At 47.6% G+C, this 24,238-nt stretch overlaps 1 protein-coding gene across 1 annotated transcript in view; it reads right to left on the reverse strand.

Annotated features, from left to right (window-relative positions):
* Positions 1-24,238, reverse strand: part of ASB18 (ankyrin repeat and SOCS box containing 18) — a 78,322-nt gene that overhangs the window by 47,331 nt on the left and 6,753 nt on the right. The window contains exons 2-3 of the mRNA XM_040231826.1: positions 7,858-7,980; positions 3,986-4,253 (exon numbers count right to left, since the gene is read on the reverse strand). Of these exons, the coding sequence (XP_040087760.1) occupies positions 3,986-4,253; positions 7,858-7,980 (391 nt within the window). The remainder of the gene's footprint in view (positions 1-3,985; positions 4,254-7,857; positions 7,981-24,238) is intronic.

Below are 24,238 nucleotides of genomic sequence, written 5' to 3' on the forward strand. Positions count from 1 at the left end.
TGTTTCTGGGTTGAAAGATTCAATATTTTTATGTCAAGTCTCCCCAGATTGATCTATAGATTCACATCAACCCCAGTCAAAACACAGCAGCCTTTTTTTTCTTTTTTGTAGAAACTGACAAACTGATTTTAAAATTTATGTGGAAATGTGAAGAGGCTAGAAAAGCCGAAACAACTTTGAATGATGCTGGAGAATTTATGCGACCTGACTTCAAGATTGCTTACAGAGCCACAGCATTCTGTACAAGGCGGTACTGGTGTCAGAAAAGACCAATAGAGCAAGGTAGAACAGAACAGAGTCTTGCATGTACCCACACTGGCCACACAAACAAAAGTTTGAGCCACTGCTGGTCTAAGCCTTGGCAGAGCCCCCTGCAATCCTCCAGAACTTGTTAAGGGGCTGCTATAAGACCCTTGTCCACGAGCCTCCCTGTGTCCCTGGGAGGCTGTCCTGAGCTGTTTCTTATCACTTCCTGGGTTCTGGTGAGGTTTCGGACTTCCTGCCTGCCCCGCTCAGAAGAGAGCTGCGGCCTGTAAAGCTGCTCACCTGGCAGCTGGATTCAGGTGCGCTACAGCAGGGTGTCCTGCAGGTCATGTTGCCATGATGGACCTCCTTTTGTCTGGGTGTTGTCCTTTGTGGTGTGTAGGGCAAGGACCATGCAGAATTGGAAGCTTTGGCTGTTTTTCTTCTCACTGTGTGTGTAAGTGTTAAAAGTGTCTGAATCCAGGAGTGGCTCCTTGGGTCTTTATTGAATCAGTCAGGCCTTGCCCTGTCTTGTGTGTACTTGACAAGAGAGCCAGAAATAAACCCATACATATGTCCTTATGGAGAAGGCAATGGCACCCCACTCCAGTACTCTTGCCTGGAAACTCCCATGGACGGAGGAGCCTGGTGGGCTGCAGTCCAAGGGGTCGCTAAGAGTTGGACACGACTGAGCGATTTCACTTTTCACTTTCACACGTTGGAGAAGGCAATGGCAACCCACTCCAGTGTTCTTGCCTGGAGAATCCCAGGGATGAGGGAGCCTGGTGGGCTGCCGTCTATGGGGTCGCACAGAGTCGGACACGACTGAAGCAACTTAGCAGCAGCAGCAGTAGTATATGTCCTTAAGTTGACTTTCAACTGAAGGGCAAAGGCAAAACCTGAGAAAGAAAAGGCTCCCTGACAAACAGTGCTGGAACTACTGCATAACCACATGCAGAGAAAAAAAAGAAAGAAAGCCTTCATTCCTACCTCACACCATATTCAGACACGAACTCAAAATGGGTCATAGACTTAAATGGAACATATAAAGTTATTAAAATTTTTAGAGGGAAACATAGGAAATGTTTGTGGCCATGGTTGGGCAAAGTTGTTTTATTTTAGGGAAAATAACCTGACATGATTCCTAAAATAAAAAAAAAAAGATCAGTTGTAAGGGTTAGTCACTCAGTCGTATCTGACTCTTTGCAATCCCATGGACTGTAACTGTAATCCCCAGGCTCCTCTGTCCATGGAATTTTCCAGGCAAGAATAACTGGAGTGGGTTGCCATTCCCTTCTCCAGGGGATCTTCCCAACCCAGGGCTAGAACCTGGGTCTCTTGCATTGCAGGCAGATTCTTCACCATCTGAGCCACCAGTTAGATTCCACCAAAAGTAAGAACTTCTGTTCTCCAAAGGACACTTTTAAGGAAAGAAACTATAACCCAGATACTGGAAGATAATATTTATTAACCACATAGCTGATAAGGGACTTTTACCCAGAATATATAAAGAAATCTCAAAATTTAAGAAAAAAACCAACAACCCAGTATTTTTAAAAGGCACAAAATTTGAACAAGCACTTCACCAAAGAAAATAAATGTATGCTAAATAAAGTACATGAGAAGATGCCCAACATCACTTGTTATTAGGGAGATGCAAATCAAAACTGCAGTGGAATAGTTCTAAATCCCTATACAATGTCTAACAGCTAAAGAGTGACTATACCAAGTTTAGTGAGGATGGGAAGCAGCAGGAACAATCACTGGTGGGAATGTAAAATGGTAGTTCCAACTTGGAACACAGCTTGGTCATTTCCTAATCATAGCATGTGACACAGCTATGCCTAGGTATTTATCCTGGAGGAATGAAACCATATACTCAGACAAAGGCTGGTACATGAATATTCACAGCAGCTTTACTTGGAATAGCCTCAGGTCGGAAATGATCAAGTGTCTTTTAACCTATGAGTGGACACACTGTGTTATTCTGTACCAAGGAATACCATTCACCAATGAAAAGGAGTGAATTATGGATATACAAAACAGTATGATAAATATGCAAAGTATGGGGATTGACATGTACACAGTTATATTTATAATAGACCAACAAGGACCTAATGTACAGCACAGGGAACTCTGCTCTAACCCAAATGGGAAAAGAATTTGAAAAATAATAGATATATGTATCTACCTACTCATGGGGTCCCGAAGAGTCCAACACAACTTAGTGACTGAACCACAGAAAGATACTTGTATAACTGAATCACTTCACTGTACACCTGAGACTAACCCAACATTGTTAATCAAACTATACTCCAATATAAAAATAAAAATGATTCAAGAAAAAAATCTGAAAGTAATATTTTTGCATGAAAGATGTCAGACAAAAGAGACTACGTTCCATTTACACTGAATTCTAGCAAATTAAGACTAAACTACAGTGACAAAAAAACAGGTCAGTGGAGAAGGGGGAGGGAGAGGTCCCAGTGGGACATGGGAACACTTTGCTGGTGGTGGCTGGGTTCACAATCTCGGTTATAGGGATGGTTTCACCTGCATTCCTGTGTCCAATTTATCAGATTGCATACTTTAAGCATGTGCACCTTACTACATGCAATTACAGCTCAGCAGTGCTGCTTTTAGATATTGTTTTCAGTCACCTTCCTTCAGTCATTTTCAAGCCTCCTGGTGGTCCACGTGGCTTCCTGAGTCCCTGCTCTGAACACAGGTGACATTGGTAGGTGGTGCCCCCATCTTGATCCCTGAGAGCCCAGCAGTCCTGCCTGCCTGCACGTAACGTGATGCTTTTATTTAATCCTCGCCATAGAGACAGAAGGCCATGAAAACTGAAACCCAAGAACAGGGACTAGAACATTTTGACTAAAAGAAACGTCAAGATGGACACAAGGCAAGCTGGGAACCCGGGAAGAGAAGGCCCGTGCGATGACATGGGGCCCCCGCCTACTCTCTTGGGACCTACTGGACCCCAGGTGGACAGACTTCTGCAAGGACAGCCGCGGGGCTGGACCCGGAACCCGCGGAACTTCTAGAACCCCGGCACCTGGGCCTGGGGTGGGGGTGGTGCTAGAATATGCGGGCACAGCTCGACTGGCTTGTGGGGCTCCGAAGCCCCGCCCGAGGAGCTAACCATTTATGTCACACTGTGACAATTATTCTGCATAAAATTATCATTAAAACCCCTAATTTTTCAGCCTCCAACCCCGCCAGTGGCCTTTTAGCATTCTCCAGCGCGGGCGTCTGCGGCCGGTGATCACCGGCTCATTACCTCCGTGTGGCGCCGCCCCCACCGCGCTCGCAATCAAGCACTAATTAAACCGGCGCGGGCTGGGCTGGGGCCCGAGGCTGGGCGGGGGGGCACGGGCGGAGCGGGCCTGGTGGCCGCCGCGGGGCTGCGATGGACGGCGGGGACCGTGGCGCTGGCCGAGGGCTCCGGGCTTTGGGACCCGGACGGCGGTGGGCGGGGCCCGGATCTGGGGGCGGGGCCTACGGGGCGGGGTCTGGGGGCACTTAGCGAGGCCGCTCAGGGCAAGGCGTCCGGGGTCAGGGTCCGGGTCGGGGTCGGTGCTCCGGGTCCGGCTCTGGGGGCGGGGCCACGGGGCACGTGGGCGGGCCCAACAGGGGGCGGGGCCTGGGGCACTTACTGAGGCCGTGCTGGGGAGGGCGTCCGGGGGCGGGGGTCAGGGTCAAGGTCAGGGTCGGGTTCGGGGCCCTGGGTCCTTACCCGAGCGAGGCGGCCGTGCGGCAGAGGTGCAGGGGCGCCAGGCCCTCGGCGCTGAGCAGGTCGGGGTCGGCGCGGTGCTGCAGTAGCAGCCGGGCGCAGGCCGTGTGGCCCCCCAGGCAGGCCTCGTGCAGGGCGCCGCGGCCGCCGGGGCTGGCGTCGGGGTCCGCGCCGCGGCCGAGCAGGTGGCGCACGCAGGCCGTGTGGCCCTGGGCCGCGGCGATGCACAGCGGCGTGGTGAGCTCGCGCTTGTACTCCAGGGTCCAGAGGCCTGGGGAGCGGGTGAGGAGAAGGCAGGTGAGAGGGGGCCGCTCGTGGGGGACGGGGTTCGTTATGACCGAAATAGGGGGAAACCATCTGTCAGGAGGAGGGGCCGGGTGGGCATGTGGGGAGCTAGGCGAAGATGCTCGGGCCTTAGGGACAGAGGAACGGGTGAGATCCGACTGGACCACAGGCGAGGGATGGAGGGAGGTCTCGGGGGTGAACCCTAACAGAGAGGGCCAGAGAGACAGCAAGGGAAGGCAGTGTGAGGGGGGAACGAGAGGGCGACAAGCACAGAGAGCGACCTGGAGAGGGCAGAGATGGAGACCTGGGGGAGAGAAGCAACAGAAAGGAGAGGCTGAAACCGAGCCGAGAGATTGGGGCGGTGGCCGGCAGAGGGGTGTTCCCGAGAAGCAAGAGGGTTTTGCCAAATGTGAGGGGGACTGGGGACTCAGGTAAGATGTGAGGAGTTAAAAGCTGAAGAAGCAGGAGCATTTGAGGTGGAATTCACGCTTGGCAGGCTCTGAATTAGGGCAGCCGGAGGGCGGAAAGTGAGCTGTGGATTTTTCTGGAATCCAAGCCCTCTCTTTCTGAGTCCCTGATTTTATCCTCTTTATCATTAAGAGGAGAAGACAACAGACAAAACAGACTGACCCACATCACCAAGGCTACTCAAGAAAAGGACTCGGAAAGTTTAGTTGTCTTGGAAGTGGCCGGTTTTCAGAAGCACCCTTTGATGTGGTGGTCTGCATTGAGCACAATCCTGGTTTGTTTCTTTGCGCTTTTTAGGGTTTTGTGTGTGCACGCATGTGTGTGTCTGTGTGTGTGTAAGGTTGCTCTTTCTTGAAGGATGAATGGAGCAGGAGCTATACATTTCACTTCTCTGAAAACTTTGGGCTTTCAAAAGGCCCGTGGAAGGTTGTTAGCGGCCACAAGCGCTCCTGGAAATGGGGAGAGCTGTCCCTGGTGAATACACTTCAAGGGACAGGATTTCACATGGCAGGGATGCCTTCTGATAATGATGGAAGAATCGATACCCGTGGCTGTAATGAGCTGTGGAGGAGACCCTTTTCATAGGCCACCTCCTTCATGGGACCCATGCTGAGCAGTTTTGAAAGACCACTCATAATTACCCACCTCAATGTAGTGCAGGGTTCTAGCCTGACCCCGGGTCCCCAAGGCCCAGCCTGGAGGTTGTGCACTGCTGGGAGAAGAGGGGCCTGTCATCCTGGTGGTGGGTGATGGTGGCCGGAGGCCCCAGGGATGTGGTCCTACATGGACCCCTGTCTTCACTGGGTCTGATTTGATGGAGGCATTGATCTGGCCCTTGATGATAACAGTGACCTACATTCGCGTCCGACTCTCTGCAACCCCATGGACTGTAGCCTGCCAGGCTCCTCTGTCCATGGAATTCTCCAGGCGAGAATACGTTCTTGTAGGGCCCAGCTCCTCCTCCTTGATTCTACTCATTTTCCCTAGATAGGAAGTTTACATACTGAGGGGCCAGGAAGCAGGTACTCCGTTTTCTAGGGCATGCTAAGTTCCCAGCTCTACTCTACCCACCATCGGCAGCTGTTTACCCAGCCAAGATGCCAAAGTCTTCCCCTGGACTCACAGGAAGAGGCAGTGGAGGGCCATTTAGCTCTGCCTTAGCTTAGGGCCAGCCCCCTTCTCTAGTCCCTGCAGGCTTCTCTCCCTGTGGTGTGTGAAAAGTGTGTGGGTGAAAGTGTTAGACTCTCAGTCGTGTCTGTTTCTTTGGGACCCCCGTGGACTATATATAGCCCACCAGGCTCTTCTGTCCACGGGATTCTCCAGGCAAGAGTACTGGAGTGGGTTGCCATTTCCTTCTCCAGGGGATCTTCCCCACCCAGGGATAGAACCTGGGCCTTCTGCATTGCAGGCAGATTCTTTACCATCTGAGCTACCCCTTAGCATCATCCTCTGTGGGAATGGTTTCCTGGGACCGCAAGCTCTAGGGGGCCAGCATTCCATCGTGGGTGTAGCACCCAGAGGCTGGCCACCATGAACCTGTGTCTTCCCTTCCCCATTGCTCCCTTCAAGAGGTGCTGAACTGGCTGCAGGAAGCATGGGGACCCCCGTTCTCAGCCTGGGCTGGGTCATCTCTGCTACTGGACCCGCGTGGAGCAGTCAGGTGGCTGAGCTGAAAGAGCGCAGAGGCCAGCAGCATCCATCCTGTCTTCCCAGCTCGCGCTGAGGCCACGGGCCAGCACCAACGCTTAGGGCTGCCCTTTGCTCAGTAATAACTCAACATCCCTTCGCTGCCAGGGTGCTCTGATTTCCTGTTGTACAGTTGTGTCACAGAAAAACAGCACTCTTAGGGGTGGAAAGGTTAAGGCGGTAAAGAGGAAGGAAACTTTTATTCAGACCACGAGCTGACATTAATATCTATTTGAAATTACATCATTTCAGCATGTTGCGAGTGTGTCCAGGGCTGTGAGGCATGTGATTAAAAAATACATTAATCACACATTCAGGCAGTTGGCATTCTTAATTGGATCGTCCCACAGCCCTTTGGAGGAAGATGCACGCCCCATCTGGGACAGGTGAGGGAGAGGAGACCCGGAAAGGCACTGTGGTGCCTTTGGCTGGGAGGGATTTCGGCCCAGACGACCTGTGCTTGCTTCCCCGCAGCCCCTGCCACCTCGCTGGCTGCTCTGAGCTGCTTAGCCCTTTGGCAGAGTCTGGGTTTATTCCCTTCTCCCCGTGTGAGGTGTAGGCAAACTGTGTCAGTGCTCTGGAAACCGCACTTCTTCATTCTTGGTCTGCCAGAGCTCACGAGTCAGGAGCATGGGGCCCTGGCCCTTGGCCCACTGATCACAGAGCCTTGCATCCTCACGATTCCACATGTGAACCCTCTCGGTAAACGTAGCATCGGGAGGCAGGGGTGGAAGGGTGCCCAGTGCAAAGCTCCAGCCAAGGAAGCTGCACTGCAGCCTGGTGGTCAGCTAGTCCGTCCATCCCAGATGGGGGCAAGGGGGCTTCTCTCTACTTGGGAGCATGTTTGCCTGCCTGGCACGAAGCAACAGTATCCCAGCGACAAGAATGCAGGCATATACGACCTAAGGACCTCCGGCTTCTCCCCTCTCTTCCCTCTTCCCGGGCTGCCCTGGGATCCAGGAGGAGTGTCTCCTGAGGGCTCGCCCTGCCCAGTGCTGGCTCTGTGCCCACTTTTGCCTTGGAGCCCTGGAGTTCACAGATTCAGAGAGTAAATGTGCAGCGCTGCCTGCCAGGGGCCCGCTCCAGGCACACTCGAAGGAGGGGTGTGCTTTATCTCCCAACCCCCTGGCTGCCAGATCCAGGCTCTGGCAGATCAACACCCAAACCAGATCTCTTTTTAAAGACAAGAGGCCACTTCTAGCATTGCATGGGCACTCCTCACCCACTGTTTGGCTTTTCCAATGTGATCGCTCCTATCCAATCACCTAAAAGCTACGTCTGAAAAATCGTGCACGCAGAGTTTTGCTTGTCAATGTCTTTGGCTCGAGCTTGTTAAATGCAGCACCGCCGTGAGCAGTCTACCCACTGCAGCTATATGTTCAGACATGTGTTAGTAGCTCCTTAACAATAACGGGACTTTAAAAGAGCAAAGGTACCTGACAGTCCAAACGTGGCTGGGGATTTCACCTGCCACACCATCTCGTCCTTCTTGATCTCAAACACCACGTTGGCATCCTGGAAGAACTTGTCCATGAGGGGCTTCAGAAGCTCCAGGTCTCCTGTGACCAAGGCAGCATGGTACTCGAGGACCGGCGACTCATCTCTCGCTTGAGGCTCTTTTTCCATCTTCTGAAAGATCTGAAGTCTCCCTCTGACTGGCTCTGGCCGTCTGTCCATCGCAATGCTGATGATCTCAGAAAAGCTCTCCAGGAAGGGGAAAGATGGTCTTTTGGAGTGTGAGCTATTTCTATTGTCATTACTCAATTGTCATCCAGCCGGGGCTGGGTGGTGGTGTATTTATAACTCCTGTGGGCTCTGATGTGATAACCGTCACTCGGTATGACCAGCATCATGTGACCACCGAGACGCCAAAGAGCTCGGCCACCCCCTTGCGATTGTATACGTGTGAACTCTAGAGCCAGGCCCGTCTGTGTGTCTCCCAAACAGCTCGGCACACCACACGGGCAGACGGCCTGAAATAGGCAGGCTTCTTTTTCCTGCTGTGTAGGATGGCTCCTTTCATTTCATCCTCTTCCTTAGCTGCTGTGGCCAGTGGTGAGCGGATGTGTGTTCTGAGGGCTGTGTCGGCCCTGAGGCTGTGTCAGGGAGATCCAGACGGACACTGCAAATGGCCAGGCTCTGCACAAGTGTCCCGGGCCGAGGCCCCATAGTAGGACAGACCAGGGATTCTCAAAGGCATCGTCATCTGGGGCCTGTCAGTTTCTTCCAGCTGTTGAGAACTGATCCCAAAATGTGCATCCCTTGCTGAAGATGAGAGAGGCCACAGTTTTTTTTTAATGAGTGGTAACAGCTCTTTATTAGTAACTTACTAGTTACTGGCTACTAGTTCAGGGCTTATTTTATTGTCTAAACATTAATAAGGTTTAAAAATGGAGTTACCGTATGACCCAGCAATTCCACTCCTGGGCATTTATTCAGAAAAGATGAAAACTCTTAATTAAAAAAGATACATACACTGCAGTGTTCATAGCAGCACTATTTACATACAATAGCCGAGACGTGGAGCAACCTAAATGTTCATTAACAGATGAATGGGTAAAGAAGATGTGTGTGTACACACACACACACACACACACACACATGCACGCGGGTATAATAAGAATATTAGCCATAAAAAGAATGAATGCCATTTGCTGCAACATGGGTGGAACTAGAGATTATTATACTAAGTGAAGTGGGTCAGACAGAGAAAGCGAAATATGATATCACTTATATGTGGAATCCCAAAAAATGATACAAATTGACTTATTTATAAAAAAAGAAGTAGACTCACAGACATAAAAAAACAAGCTTATGGTTACCAAAGGTGAGAGTAGGGACAGGGATAAATTAGGAATAAACTAGGAATTTGGGATGAATGGCTCACCGCTAAAGAATACGTCTGCAATGCAGGAGTCACAGAAGACATGGGTTTTATCCCTGGGTCGGGAAGATCCCCTGGAGCAGGGCATGGCAACCTAGGCCAGTATTCTTGCCTGGAGAATCCCATGGACAGAGGAGCCTGGCAGAGTCGGACATGATCAGCAACTAACGCTCAGTTTTGTGATTTAATAAGCGGACTTCCCTGATGGCTCTGTGGTAAAGAATCCACCTACAATGCGGGAGACATAGGTTTGATCTCTGGGTAGGGAAGATCCACTGGAGAAAGACATGGCAACCAACTACAATATTCTTGCCTGAGCCAGGCAAGAATATCTTAGTACGACATGGACAGAGGGGTCTGGCAGGCTGCGGTCCCTGGGGCCACAAAGAGTTGGACATGGCTTAGCAACTAAACCACAGTATGACTTAATAAAGATGTGTTTTACCCTCATCATAGACCTGACTTCCAGGCATAAATGCTTTCCACAGGCTAACCCAAGGCCTGGAGCTTCTTCCAATGGTAAAGCCCACATCTCCTCTGCAGAAGGGGACTGCAGAGTGCCGGACAGGAGAGGTGTGGCTGTCTGTCTGCTCGTCTCTGTTGCCTTTGTGCGTATAGGTTGAGTTGACTGTGTCTTGAAGGCTGAAGAGCTCATGTGGATGGCAGACAGCGTAGGGAATGGGGGTTGCTGAGAACACTGCTGGGTACTGTGGAAAATGCAATGGTAAAGTATACAGATCGTGTTTGCCGGGAACATACAGGCTTCTTTGGACACAAGAGACAAGAGAATACAGAGAATGGTACACAGCATCACTGTGAAGACCACTTCCCTTCTAGAATGTTCACTAAATAAAATCTTTGACTCTTCCCTTTTCATTTCCCGATGATGTCATTGCCCTATTCATTTCAATAGCAATATTAATTCTTTGGATATCTCATTTCTTTAAACATAGCCATTTGGCCCTGTTATATTCTCAGACTGATAGTTTGTAAATAGATGCATTTCTGAAAGACTTGTCAGGTACAACTATAATCCGGGATCCAGCTGGAGCCTGTGCTTTAAACTGGAGCATTCTTTTGTACCTGATGCATGTTGTCATGGGTTATTTTTTAAAAGGGGTGGAAGCCTGGAGGTGAGTCCAGTGATAAGAGCCATTCTACCCTGTGTTCTGTGCTAAATTTAGCTTTCCAAGTGTTATATTTGTCAACAGTGCCCTAAATACCCAAGCTTGATTTCAGTGGGTAGGGAGTAGTAGTCCAGAAACAGACTTTGTTCTTTGTGAGAGCTTTTTAAAAATAGCTCATGGTAGACGGAATTGGTTTCACAAGTAGGACATGGAGATTATCAGGAGCATAGCAGGGTTGTTGTTGTTTAAAGAAAAAGAGCTGTATGTGTCACTATGACATCAAAAAAGTCAAAGTAAACAAACAAAAAAAGCCCCCACCAATGGCCCAAAGTCCACCCATTCATTCAGTAATCATTTGTGTAATATTATGTTCTAGGATGTGTTGCTGGGTTTGGAGGATTCAGAGACAAAAAGGTGTAACACATTTACCCTCAAGGAACACATAGAGTCCTGGCTGCACCAGTTAGGCAAGGAAAAGAAATAAAAGGCATTTAAATTGAAAGAAAGAAGTCAAACTGTTACTATTGGCAGATGACATAAAATTATATATCGGAAACTCCAAAGATTTTTACCAAAAAAGTAGCAGTAGTAGTAAATGAATTCAGTAAAGTTGCAGGATCCAAAATCAATATACAGAAATCTGTTGCATCTCTATTCACTAATAATGAACTATCAGAAGGAGAAATGAAGACAATCCCATTTACAATTGTATCAGAAAGAATGAAATACCGAGGGATAAGCTTACCTAAGGAGGTAAAAGATCTGTACTCAGAAAATGGAAAGGCATTGAGGAAAGAAATTGAAGGTGACGCAAACAAATAGAAAAATTTTTGGTGCTCATGGATTGGAAGAATCAATATTGTTAAAATGTTCATATGACCCAAAGCAATATACAGACTCAATGCAATCCCTATCAAAATATCAATGGCATTTTCCACAGAACTAGAAAAAATAATCTTAAAATTTGTATAGAACCACAAAAGACCTCAAAGAATCAAAGCAACCTTTTAATTTTTCTAAATTTTATTTTCTTGCCTGCACCTAGAGGTTCACAGGGTCTTCATTCCCCAACCCAGGATTGAACCCTGGCCCCAGTGTAAGCACCAAATCCTAACCACTGGACACGTGGGAATTCCCAATCAAAGCAATCTCGAGGAGGAAGAATAAAGCTGGGGGTATCATCCTCTCAGACTTCAGTCACTACAGCTTTAGCTACAAAGCTACAGTAATTAAAACAGTATGGTACTGGCACAGTAACAGACACATAGATCAATGGAAAGGACAGAGAGCCCAGAAATAAACCCATGCACATGCGGTCAGTGAATCTACAACAAGGGGTGCAAGGGTATGTGACGTGGAAATGTCTCTTCAATAAATGGCTTTGGGAAAACTGAACAGCTACATGGAGAAGGGTGAAACTGGACCACTCCCTTATATCATATACAAAAATAAACTCAAAAATTAAACTCTTAAATATAAGGTCTCAAGCCATAAAATTTCTAGAAGAAAATGTAGGCAGTAACTTCTTTGGCGTCAATCTAAACAATATTTCTTTGGATATGTCTCCTATGGCAGGGGCAACAAAAGCAAAAACAAACAAATGGGACCTATTCAAATTAGAGAACTTTTGCACATCAAACCCATCAACAAAACAGAAAGGCAATGAAAGAAGATATGATATATATGTCCGGCAAGATATCCAAAATATATAAAGAATTCATACAACTCAGTATCAAAAAAGAAATAATTCTATTAAATTATAGGCAGAGGAGTGTTTGTGTCTCATTTTCATCATCCTCACCCTTCTCAGCTTCCTTTAAAGGCAACATATAGCCTTCAAGATGTGAGTCACCACTGAGCTTCTCTGCCTGCTTTAGTTGATATGAAAACTCAGTTTCTTTCAAGAGTGAATTTACCTACCATGTTGCTTAGCAGTTGTCAAAATCTTTGAGGAACTGAATAAAACAGAAGAAGGACCAGGAGATGAGAATTTTAGTTTTCAAATAGGAAGAGAACTTGATTCCTCAAAGCCTGAACTGGCATCAGTCTTGGGCAGGGTCCTTAAATGGCTCATGAAAAGGTTGGATTGGGAGTATTTAGAAAAGAAGTGGGGGGCACTTGGAGCTCTGGGGTCACTAGGAGGAAGTCAGGGTGGACTCAGAGAATTTTATTTTGTGACATGGTTATCTCATTAAAATGCAGTGAGATGTAGGCATAGATATGGTAGGCATAGATAAGGTTGAAAATCTTTCAGAGAAGATGGAAAAATTACAGGTCATTCTTTAGAAAAATCTTGCTAAAAAACTCGAACTGGAGAAATAACATACATGGTACATGTAGAGCATTGCTGAATTCCAGAATCACTGGAGCTTTAGAAACACTGATGCCTGGATCCAGCCTGAGAGATTCTGATGTAGTTGGTTGGGGGGTACAGCTTGAGCATCAGGGAAGTAAGAAACTTACCAGATGCCTCTAACATGCAGCCGTTGCTCAAAAGGGAAGCCCAGAATCCGAACAGACTAAATCTTTCTAGGAGCTGGCCAGGTAGTTCACCAGATGTGAAGATGGCTTTGTAAAGAATACGTTAGGGACTTACAGGTGTAATGTTTTGTCCACAAGAGACACAAAAACTGTTCTCCCTACCAAGGCTTGTAGCACTGGTAGCTAACAAGAGGGGATTTTTTTCTTCTCAATCAAATGAGATGAAAAAAAAATCCACCTTGCAATGATAATGTGATAAACAAAACTAGTGTTCAAACGATAATTATTATTTTCATGTAATAGCAGGATCTTTGCATCCTGCCATTGAACTGATGAATGATTGATTTTCTTTTCATCAGAGGTATCAGAGGATGAGCTCTGATGATATTCTGTGGAAAACCCAGCTGAGCCTGACACGTGAAGCTAGTGGGTTTGTTACAGGGTTAGCCTGCTTGTTTGGGGCCTCGATACTCCACATGTTTGTGCCACGAGGCACGTGCTCTTGGAAAAGGACTACTGTGTGGATTTTTTGCTAGGCCATTAGGCCAAGGTCTGGCTTCCTTCTGGGGTCAAGTGTCCGAGTAAATGGACACATGGGGGCAAGAAGTCATTCCCCCTTGGGGACATCATGAAAGTCTGAGCACTTTCTCAAATATGCCAATGCATCATCCCGTTATCCTGGTCACTTTTCTGCTTCCTGCATGAACCGTTTCTGTAAATGTCCAGGGACTAAATCCAACATTCGTACCACCTGGCTTGGGCTTCCCAGGTGGCACAGAGGAAAAGAATTTGCCTGCCAATGAGGGAGAGGAAGGTTCGATCCCTGGGTCAGGAAGATCCCCTGGAGGAGGAAATGGCAAGCACTCCAGTACAGAGGAGCCTGGTGGGCTACAATTTATGAGGACAAAGTGAGGCAGACGTAAGTGAGCAGCTGAGCACACACACACTGCCGGGCACAGTACCCCAAATCTTACTATGGATTTACTTTCACACATTTTTTGATCCTCACTCTCCTTTTTTTAATTTCCAAAGGCTACTCCTCCTTCATCCCCCCTCCCTAAAGCTTTTTAAAATGACAGCAATTTTCCCCTTAGGGTTACCAAGGGTTACCATGTAGAATAAATTAGGAATTTGGGATTAACATACGCACTACTATATATAAAAGAGATAAACAAGAACCTACTGTAAAGCACAGGGAAGTCTATATACTAAATATTTTGTAATAACCTAAAAGGGAACAGAATCTGAAAAAGAATGTATATATGGATGTATAATTGAATCTCTTTGCTGTACATGTGAAACTAACACACCATTGCAAACCAGCTATACATCAGTTAAAAAATATGTAAGGGAAAGAAGCAAGTCACAAAAAAATTAAAAACATTTCTTAAAAATAATAAGCTGGGCAGGTATGTAAGGCTCTGCTTTTTTTGTGAACCATTTTTTAAAAAGTATTTATTGAATTTGTTACAACATTGCTTCTGTTTTATGTTTTTTGTTTTTTGGTATGAGGTATGTGGGATGTTAGTTCTCAGCCTGGGGATTGAACCCTCACCCCCTGCATCTTAAGGTGAGGCCTTAACCACTGGACCTCCAGAGAAGTCCTGTAAGACTCTGCTTTTAAGAGCTCGGGACACATCCGCATCCGCTGAAGCCAGCCACACAGACATCAGAATCCAAAACATGGACGTGGCCTAACCTTCTCTCCAAATAACAATGTTAGCACCGCACACTTCATTTAACAAAACATTAAAGCATCGTACTCCCTCAGATCAAGTGTATCTATTAATAATGACTTAAATTGTCTGTACTGATTTCACATTATTAGGAAATCTCATTCCCATCATGTGGAAGAATACAACAGGGGCGGGGGTGGGGGGTGGGGACACCTTGCTAACTTATTTCCAAAGAGCAAGACCCAGCTCGGGGCAGATCCTGCCAAGCCACACCGTCACTTCTCATCACGAATGCCGTCTCATCCAAAGGTCAAGAGCTGCTCTCATCCAGAGTCCAGGAGGGCTCTTCTGGATGCTCAGAAGCGAAGGTGCCCTTGAGCACTGCCACCCACGGTGGCTGAGGGGGAGACAGAGTAGCCTGATCCTCTGCGGGCACAACCACAGGTAAACAGCCCTGGAAGGACATTTACAGACTCTGGGGAACCGTGCAGGAGAGCAGCCCATTGAAGCTCTCCCTGATAAAGGTGGTGGCGTTTCTTTACAACTGTCATGGGGATTTAATTACATGATAAAATTGCAGCTCCTGCCTCTTGAGACAAATTGCCTGTTCAGACTGATTGTTTTTTATGAATCTCACACAGGGAGCAAAATGCTTCTCTCCTGAAGTTGGCTTGCTCTGATGGTTATGCCTCATCATCCTTTACATCCCTCCTAGAAATGAGGAGCTTACTGATCCTGCAGTTGAGGGGGGGGTGCGCCCGGTGGTCTCTTGGTTGTTTTGCAACTCTGCACAGATCAAAGCCAGCCCAGTGATATCTGATGAATTGAAAGTTCATTGACCTTATTTTTCTGTTTGCAAAAAAAAAAAAAGAGAGAGAGAACTTTGAATTTCCAACAGAAAAATAAAAGGCATGATAAAGAATAGAAATGACCGCTAAACATATACACAACATCCAATTTTACCGATGTGAAGTGCAAGTTAGAAAAAGAGATCTTTTTCATCTATCCAGTTGTGAAAGGTTTTTTAATTTTTTGAAATTTTTGGCTGTGCTGGGTCTTTGTTGTGGCACATGGGCCTTCTCTAATTGTGGCCCAAAGGGGGCTTCTTTAGTTGTGGAGTCAGGCTTCTCTTGTTTCGGAGAGCTCACTGCAGAGCACGCTGGCTCAGTAGTTGCGGTGCGTGGGGTTAGTTGCCCTTGGTGTGTGAGATATTAGTTCTCCAACTAGGGATCAAACCTGAGTCCCCTGCATTGGAAGGTGGATTCTTAATCACCAGGCCACCAGGAAAGTCTCCTGAATGGTTTTTTTTTAAAATCAAGTTTTGGAAGAGTTTAGTGAAACTGGTATTTCAGAGTTTGCAGGTGGAAGGGTGAATTTCTACACCATTTGGAAATATTCTATATTGAGTGTACATGCACGGGGCATTTTTCAGGTACCAGAGGCCTACAGAGATTCAGAGTAGAAATCCTTGCTTTTAAAGAAGGTTACACCTGACTTGCCTCTTGAGAAACCTATATGCAGGTCAGGAAGCAACAGTTAGAACTGGACATGGAACAACAGACTTTCCAAATAGGAAAAGGAATATGTCAAGGCTGTATACTGTCACCTTGCTTATTTAACTTATATGCAGAGTACATCATGAGAAACGCTGGGCTGGAAGAAGCACAAGCTGGAATCAAGATTGCCAGGAAAAATATCAATAACCTCAGATATGCAGATGACACCACCCTTATGGCAGAAAGTGAAGAGGAACTAAAAAGCCTCTTGAAGAAAGTGAAAGAGGAGAGTGAAAAAGTTGGCTTAAAGCTCAACATTCAGAAAACTAAGATCATGGCATCTGGTCCCATCAGTTCATGGGAAATAGATGGGGAAACAGTGGAAACAGTGTCAGACTTTATTTTTTGGGGCTCCAAAATCACTGCAGATGGTGATTGCAGCCATGATATTAAAAGACGCTTACTCCTTGGAAGGAAAGTTATGACCAACGTAGATAGCATATTCAAAAGCAGAGACATTACTTTGCCAACAAAGGTCCGTCTAGTCAAGGCTATGGTTTTTCCAGTAGTCATGTATGGATGTGAGAGTTGGACTGTGAAGAAAGCTGAGCACCGAAGAATTGATGCTTTTGAACTGTGGTGTTGGAGAAGACTCTTGAGAGTCCCTTGGACTGCAAGGAGATCCAACCAGTCCATCCTAAAGGAGATCAGTCTTTGGAAGGAATGATGCTAAAGCTGAAACACCAGTACTCTGGCCACCACATGTGAAGAGTTGACTCATTGGAAAAGACTCTGATGCTGGAAGGGATTGGGGGCAGGAGGAAAAGGGGAAGACAGAGGATGAGATGGCTGGATGGCATCACCGACTCGATGGGCATGGGTTTGAGTGAACTCTGGGAGTTGGTGATGGACAGGGAGGCCTGGCGTGCTGCGATTCATGGGGTCACAAAGAGTCGGACACGACTGAGCGACTGAACTGAACTGAACACTTAGCAAGAGAGAGAAAGACTAGACAGCCGTTAGCTGGCAAGTGGAATGAGATCACTGATGGATAGGAGTCCAGGTGTGAAGACGAGAATGATCAGGGAAGTTATGAGAATGACAGAAAGTAGGGGTGGGACAGGCTTTTTCTGAAGGTGGCATCTGCACAAAGCACAGAGGGAATTGAAGGAAAAGATGGCTCATGATCCCCGAGGGTGTCTGTTTCCCTCTCTTGGCCTGTGCTGGGAGACCTGGTCCTGTTATCCTGGGCTGAACAAGAGGCAAGCATCCTTGGCCTCAATGCTGTGTTGATGGGGCCCAGGGTGCAGTCTGGAGGGTGGGCGCTTAGGGAACCAGGCAGGCAGAGAGGAGACCTGGGAGAAAGCGAGCCACCAGCAGCAGGTCTGGGGATCAGAGTCGAGGGCTTAGACCTTGGTGGACACAGAGGTGTGCTGCCCAGATGCTGCTGTTTGGCAGGACTTGTTGCCCTGCTGTGAGCTCCTTCTGGGGAGAGAGCCACCTCCTTCCAGAAGGGACAGCCCCCAGTGGGGCAGATCTAGAGACCGAGGGAGCTGGGAGACGGGTGCTGCCATGGTGACTTCATGTGGGGAAACCACGACATGGGTCACCTCTAACGCTCCCCTGGGGTCTGGCCGATACGTGGGGGGTCCTGGGTCGCAGGTCAACCTCCCCTCTGCCCACCCTGCCCTCTCCCCTCCCCCTGCAGCTTTGGATGCCCAGCAAACACCCTGCAAGGCCACAGAAACTGACTGTGAACTGGGCCACCTGGAAGGACGGGTGGGTGTGTCGTCAGAGCAGATGAAGACGGGAGCAGAGACGGCCTGTCCCAAGGCCAGGAGGGGTGAGAGGGGTTGGGGGGGGTGTCACTGAGGCTGGTGCAGACCAGAGTTTCTCAACCACTTCAGCTGAGGGACTAGGGACGTACAAATTTTTTTCATTATTTTTAAATTTTTTGGCCATGTGGCATACAGGATCTTCCCTGACCAGAGATGCTCAAACTCCCACCCTGGACGCTGGGAGCTTGGAATTTTAACCACTGGACCATCAGGGAAGTCCAAGGATTTTTTTTTTTGTTGGTCCCAATTTGTCATAGAGTGATGCTTTTTCAGAATACAATTAAAATTAATTACAAAAAAATCCAAAATGGAGAAAAGGCAGAATTCCAAGTCCAGTAATCACATATGTGGGTGTTATGTTAATTGTCAAGTTGCTGTTGACGTTTCTAAATGTTCACTGACAATTTTCACAGCAAACCCTTTATGGAGCAGCCCCTACCCTCAGTGGGCTGTGAGTAGCACCTTTATTGACCAGTCACTGGAGTACAGGGTGGGTGAAGAGATGCTGGGAGAGATGGTGGGGTGGGTTAGTTCACAGCGCATATTTTAAGCCCTCGGGCACAGGCTATAAAATTGGGACTGTTCATTGCTGGACAGGGGTTGCTGGGCCTTTTTTGTAAAGTGTCAGATAATAAATATTTTAGGTTTTGTGCATCTTATGGTCTCTGTGGCAACTACCTAGCTCTGCCATTGTGACATGAGAGCCACTACGAACAATATGTAAATTAACGGGCAGGGCCATGTTCTAATAACACTTGATTTATAAAAACAGGTAGCTGGCCCTCAGGTGACAGTTTGCAAGCCTTTGCTGTATGCAGTAAGGAACGACTGCAGGCTTGCAGGCAGGAGAGTCACAGGCACCTCAACTAGGAGAGTCACTACATCTTTTTCTCTGCACACCTTTTCTACTCTTCACCTCAGTGGGATGCGCTCTTGAGTCTAATGGCAGATTCGACTCGACAAGAGTCAGTGGAGCATCTGGGGACCAGGCACGTACCTGTCTCTTTCTTTCATGTCTGTTCTGCTTTGGGTTTGCTAAACTTCTTTATTTAAAAAAATCATTTCTGTGTTTATTTATTTTTGGCGGTGCTGGGTCTTCACTGCTCTGTGGGCTCCTCTCTAGCTGTGGTGACTCGGGGCTCCTCTTTGTTGCTTTGTGAGGGCTTCTCCTAACTCACTGCAGATGGTGGCTGCAGCCATGAAATTCAAAGACGCTTGCTCCTTGGAAGAAAAGTTATGACCAACCTAGACAGCATATTCAAAAGCAGAGACATTACTTTGTCAACAAAGGTCCGTCTAGTCAAGGCTATGGTTTTTCCAGTGGTCGTGTATGGATGTGAGAGTTGGACTGTGAAGAAAGCTGAGCGCTGAAGAATTGATGCTTTTGAAGTGTGGTGTTGGAGAAGACTCTTGAGAGTCCCTTGGACTGCAAGGAGATCCAACCAGTCCATTCTGAAGGAGATCAACCCTGGGATTTCTTTGGAAGGAATGATGCTAAAGCTGAAACTCTTAATACTTTGGCTACTTGATGGGAAGAGCTGACTCATTTGAAAAGACCCTGATGCTGGGAAAGGTTGAGGGCAGGAGGACAAGGGCACAACAGAGGATGAGATGGTTGGATGGCATCACCGACTCAACGGACATGAGTTTGAGTAAACTCCAGGAGGTGGTGATGGATGGGGGGCCTGGCGTGCTGCAGTCCACGGGGTCGCAAAGAGTCGGACACAGCTGAGCGACTGGACTGAACTGAGCGGAGGGCTTCTCATTGCGGTGGCGCCTCTTGTTGCGGAGCAGTCTCTGGGACATGAAGGCTTCAGTAGCTACAACACATGGACCCAGTAGCTGTGGTTCCCTGGCTCTACAGCACAGGCCCAATAGCTGTGGCACATGCAGTTAGTTGCTCCACAGTGTGAGGGATCTTCCCGGGTCAGAGATGGAACTTGTGTCTCTTGCATTGGCAGGCAGGGGTCTTTACCACTGAGCCACCAGGGAATCCCTTGCTAACCTTCTTGAATCTGTAAATTTATATCTTTCATCCAACTTGGGAAATGTTTGGCAATTATTTCTTTAAATCCTTTTTCTCCTCCATTCTCTTTCTCGGATTCTGCTCGAACGTGTCAGATCTGTGTTTTCCCACAGCCCCTGTTCATTTTATTTTCAATCGTTTTCCTTTCTGATCTTCAGACTGGATACTTTCTTTTAATCTGTTTCAAATTCACTGACTCTGTCTTCTGTCATCTTGGATCTTCTGCTTGGCCCTTTATTGATGAGAATGAGGCCGCCCCTTGGCTTCAAGGGAGGAGAGGTGTTGTCCTTCTCCAGCCGCGCCCCTTGTGCTGCCACAGGGACTCTGTTGGTAAAGGAGGAGGGAAGTGGGTGTCTGCAGCTGCTCTCAGGGCACCAGTTTCTCCACCTCTATCCTTCCTACCTATGCAAGGGTTCTTTTTCCAGATTAGAAGATCTCATTCCATTGCTGAATGGCTCCTCACTGCCTTTCCGAATACATGTAAACGCCTATGTCTAGAATTTGCAGCCTCACACGATACAGTCCCAACTTGCTCGCCCAGATAGTCGTCCTTCCCCTCTGACTCCTTTTTTCCAGCCAGGCCCCACTTCCCTGCGTGAGGTGGGCTGTGCACTCCACATCTGCTTACTCCGCTCCCTCTGTCTTGGTCCCTTCCTTTCCATCACAGCCCATCAGATACACATGCTTCTTTCAAGGGACAGTCCAGCAGATTTTTACTGTCTTCCATATGTTGTTTTGTCTATTAATACTTATTGTACCCTGTACAATGCCCAGCTGCTGGGCTTAGTATTTGGTACCAGGCTATAGGTAATGCATTTGCTATTTCCAACTGGTTTCTTTGGAATATTTATCCTGAACAGGGTGTACCATTGCAGGAATCACTGCCCTCCTGGAAAGGCAGAAAAGCACCTTCCCTCTTATCTGCCTTTCTTTTTGTTCTTTCGAACCCTCCAGTGTGCCGGGGAATGATGCTAATAGAAATGTGTCATCAGCATACATTATGTCTTTATTAGCCTGTTTCTCAATTTTGATTCTGAAAATATCCTGATTTAGTCTAATTGCAATTTCACCGTGTTCCACAGGCAGTGAAGGTTCATACTGGGGGAAGCTGAGACGTGACCCTGCAGGATTTTTCTTCCTGCCCATATGCTTTGAAGCTGGACCATTAGCTCGAAGGCATACATCTCATCTCATCTCAGCGATTCAACCTGCTTCTGGGGAAAAAAAAGAGCTTAGGGTGTGTGTCTGGTGGAAAGCAAAGGAATATCTTCATTCTAGGTGGTGGGAGATATTTTTCTGAAGCTAAAGCAAGGGCTGCTGCTGGAACTATTTTATTCCTAAATAATTTAACTATATTCAAAGATAATCTGATGTTATTGTAGGAAAGTGTATTTCTAATAAATTCCACTTGATCTGGGTGAATCAATTCAGGCAGCGCATAATTGAGTCTGTTAGCAAGGACTTTAGCAAGAATTTTGCAATCAGCGTTAATTAAGAAGATGGGACAATAATTTGTGCATAATTCCGGATCTTTTCCTGGCTTGTGAATCAAAGTAATAAGAGCAATGCTCCGGCTGGTGGTGGGATAGTGTCATTAGGTGCTGATTTATAAGTACTTAGAAAGGTTTAATTTCATTTTGCTTCGAGCAGGGTCTCCCTGCCCCCACACACTCTGATCAGGGCTGCAGCCAAGACGGCAGAACCCGTGTCTCCCCATCCTTCGCCGCCATCACTGACCTCCTGCTGCCCATTTTTGTCTTTATTCTGCAGCCGAGACACCCCTCTCATTCACCCAGGTTTTTTTTTCTTAATACTCTTATTATTTATAGAGTATTTCTTAATACTATTTGAAAAGTGTTTCTTAATACTCTGAATTATTTGAAGTGATGGACTCCATGCTTTTGATGTCGTGTCTGCATGGTTGTGTGTGATGTAGATTCTCAGAGCTATCACAGCCTCCATGGGGATGTTTTCCATGGATCTTCCAGCTACGTGTCTCGGGGTGGGTCTGTGTCAAGAGCCCTCGACTGTAAGTCAGGGAACATACCTGGTTTGTGTGCTGCTCCTAACTGACTGTTGCCCAGTAAGGGAACACACGAGCACCCTGGTGTCCCGGTCTGTAAATGCAGCCATAGGACAATTATAGGCATGACGGGGTAGCAGGAAGAGGTCTGGGTTTCCCCCTCCTGCAGCTGTGGGACCTGAGATGTGGAACTCAACCTCTCTGAGCCTCATTTTCCTCTGCTGGGAAAGTGGGAAAGACAGCAGTCCTTGGGAAACACAGACCAGCTAGAATCCTCACTGCACGCGATTCCTCCGTCACTGTCTCCACTTGGGGCTCATTATAGCACGGACGGGCTCTGGTCTGCAGACTTGTTCTCCTAACGATCGGAACAAGGCCATCTCTGGGCAAGGCTGCTGCTCTTTGGTGAGTCAAGCTGATAAACCCACCTCTCACCAGGAGACACCTTCCCTATCCATCTGACCTGGAGCCGATGGTTCCTGTGAACCTGGGGCCCATTCTACACATCCATGAAGGCTACAGGGTTTTTGTCCATCTCCAAAAGCACCACATGTTGGTCTTAGAGTTCCAGTTTGTCCCATTTGGAAGCACCCTGAGAGACGACCCCACTAATCCCCCTTTTTTTTTTCTTTTTCTTTTTGGCTGTACTGTGTGGTTTGCGGGATTAATTCCTTGATCAGAAATTGAATCCTGGGCCTCAGCATTGAAAGCGCTGAGTCCTAACCATTGGACTGCATGGGAATTCCCAACAGTCCAATAGTTTTAAATGAGGAAATTAGATTCAGATGGAAGAACAGCCCATACAGGTTAAGGACCACACAGATAGCGGGAGAGCCAGGCTTGAACCCAGGTCTCGTCGCTGCTAGTTTCTTGTGGCCGTTACACCGTTGAGGCACACGCACTTGTCATTCATTCAAATGTGAGTCCTCCAAGGTGGGAGTTGTGCTTATTTAACTTACATTCAACTGTTGAGCTTTCCGCGGGGGACCTTCCCCTCCATGCAGAAGGGGTGGGTGTAGCCCTGACCGCATGGCATGCTACACATCGCGCTGACTGAAGGACCAGTCGAATTCCACGGCAGACTCCACTGGGCCCTTGTCCATCCCACGTTCACCCGCACTTATTCTGCACCTATATGTGCGGTGGCGTGAGCTCTCTTAATAAAAACCCAATTAGTATTTCTTTAACTTGCCTCCAGATGCTTAAATACCATTACCCCAAACACAACATAATGCCTCTAGTTTTTCTGTTTCAATCAAGAATTCAAGTAGCATCTTGACTTGTATATAATATATCAGCAGCAAAATCATGGAATGCTGACATCCTTAATAATAGCAATTAGTAATCAGTTGTTTCTTAAGTAGTTTGATTACGCCAGTTACCAAATTGTACAGTTGATGCATTTGGGGGGCAAGCAGGGTCTCTCCACCCCTCCCCCGCCATCCTTTCTCCCTTGCTGCGTTCTCTCAAGTCAGTGAGCTGATAGGTGTTGCAAAGAGGTGAGGTCGAATAATTCCATTATTGCTAATACTGAACAGCACAGGCTTGGCTTTAGCAGAAAGTAGAATCAAATATTTATTTGCTGAAAGACTCACTCCGATCGTGTCTGTGGAAACGCAGACTGTGTCCACCTGGCTAGATGTTAGCTAAGGAGTTAGGCCGGCCCATGCAGGCAGGCCACCCAGAGTTTGAGCCTTTCTATAGGTCTCCCTGGTGGCTCAGAGGTTAAAGCATCTGCCTGCAACGCAGGAGACCTGGGGTTAATCCCTGGGTCCGGAAGATCTCCTGGAGAAGGAAATGGCAACCCACTCCAGTATTCTTGCCTGGAGAATCCCATGGATGGAGGAGCCTGGTGGGCTACAGTCCATGGGGTCTCAAAGAGTTGGACACGACTAAATGACTGAGCACACACAGGGCTAAGGCCTTCTGCCAGGCTCTGGGTCCTGGGAAAAGGTCTTGATCTCAAGGAGGTCGTATTTGAGAATGAAACATTCAGTGGGTATAAAGATTAGCTTAGCAAGGTTTTGTGTTTCAGTAACACATGGAGACTGAGGGCTTTGCGCTCTCGTGGCGGGAGGAGGTGGGTCTGTGTGTTGGGTGGGCAGGGTGGGCTTTCTGGGGAAGTGACCTTCTAAGGGATCTAGAAGAAGGGGTGGTCTAAGTGAGCCTGGGTTTTGTCCTGGTGGGGAGGTTTTTGTTGGGAGGGGGTAGGTGGGAAAGATGAGGGAGCAGATTGTGGATGAACTGCAGCTCGGGCTTGTTCCTC

The sequence above is a fragment of the Oryx dammah genome, unplaced genomic scaffold, assembly GCF_014754425.2.
Source record: "Oryx dammah isolate SB20612 unplaced genomic scaffold, SCBI_Odam_1.1 HiC_scaffold_28, whole genome shotgun sequence".
Classification (NCBI taxonomy): Eukaryota; Metazoa; Chordata; class Mammalia; order Artiodactyla; family Bovidae; genus Oryx; species Oryx dammah.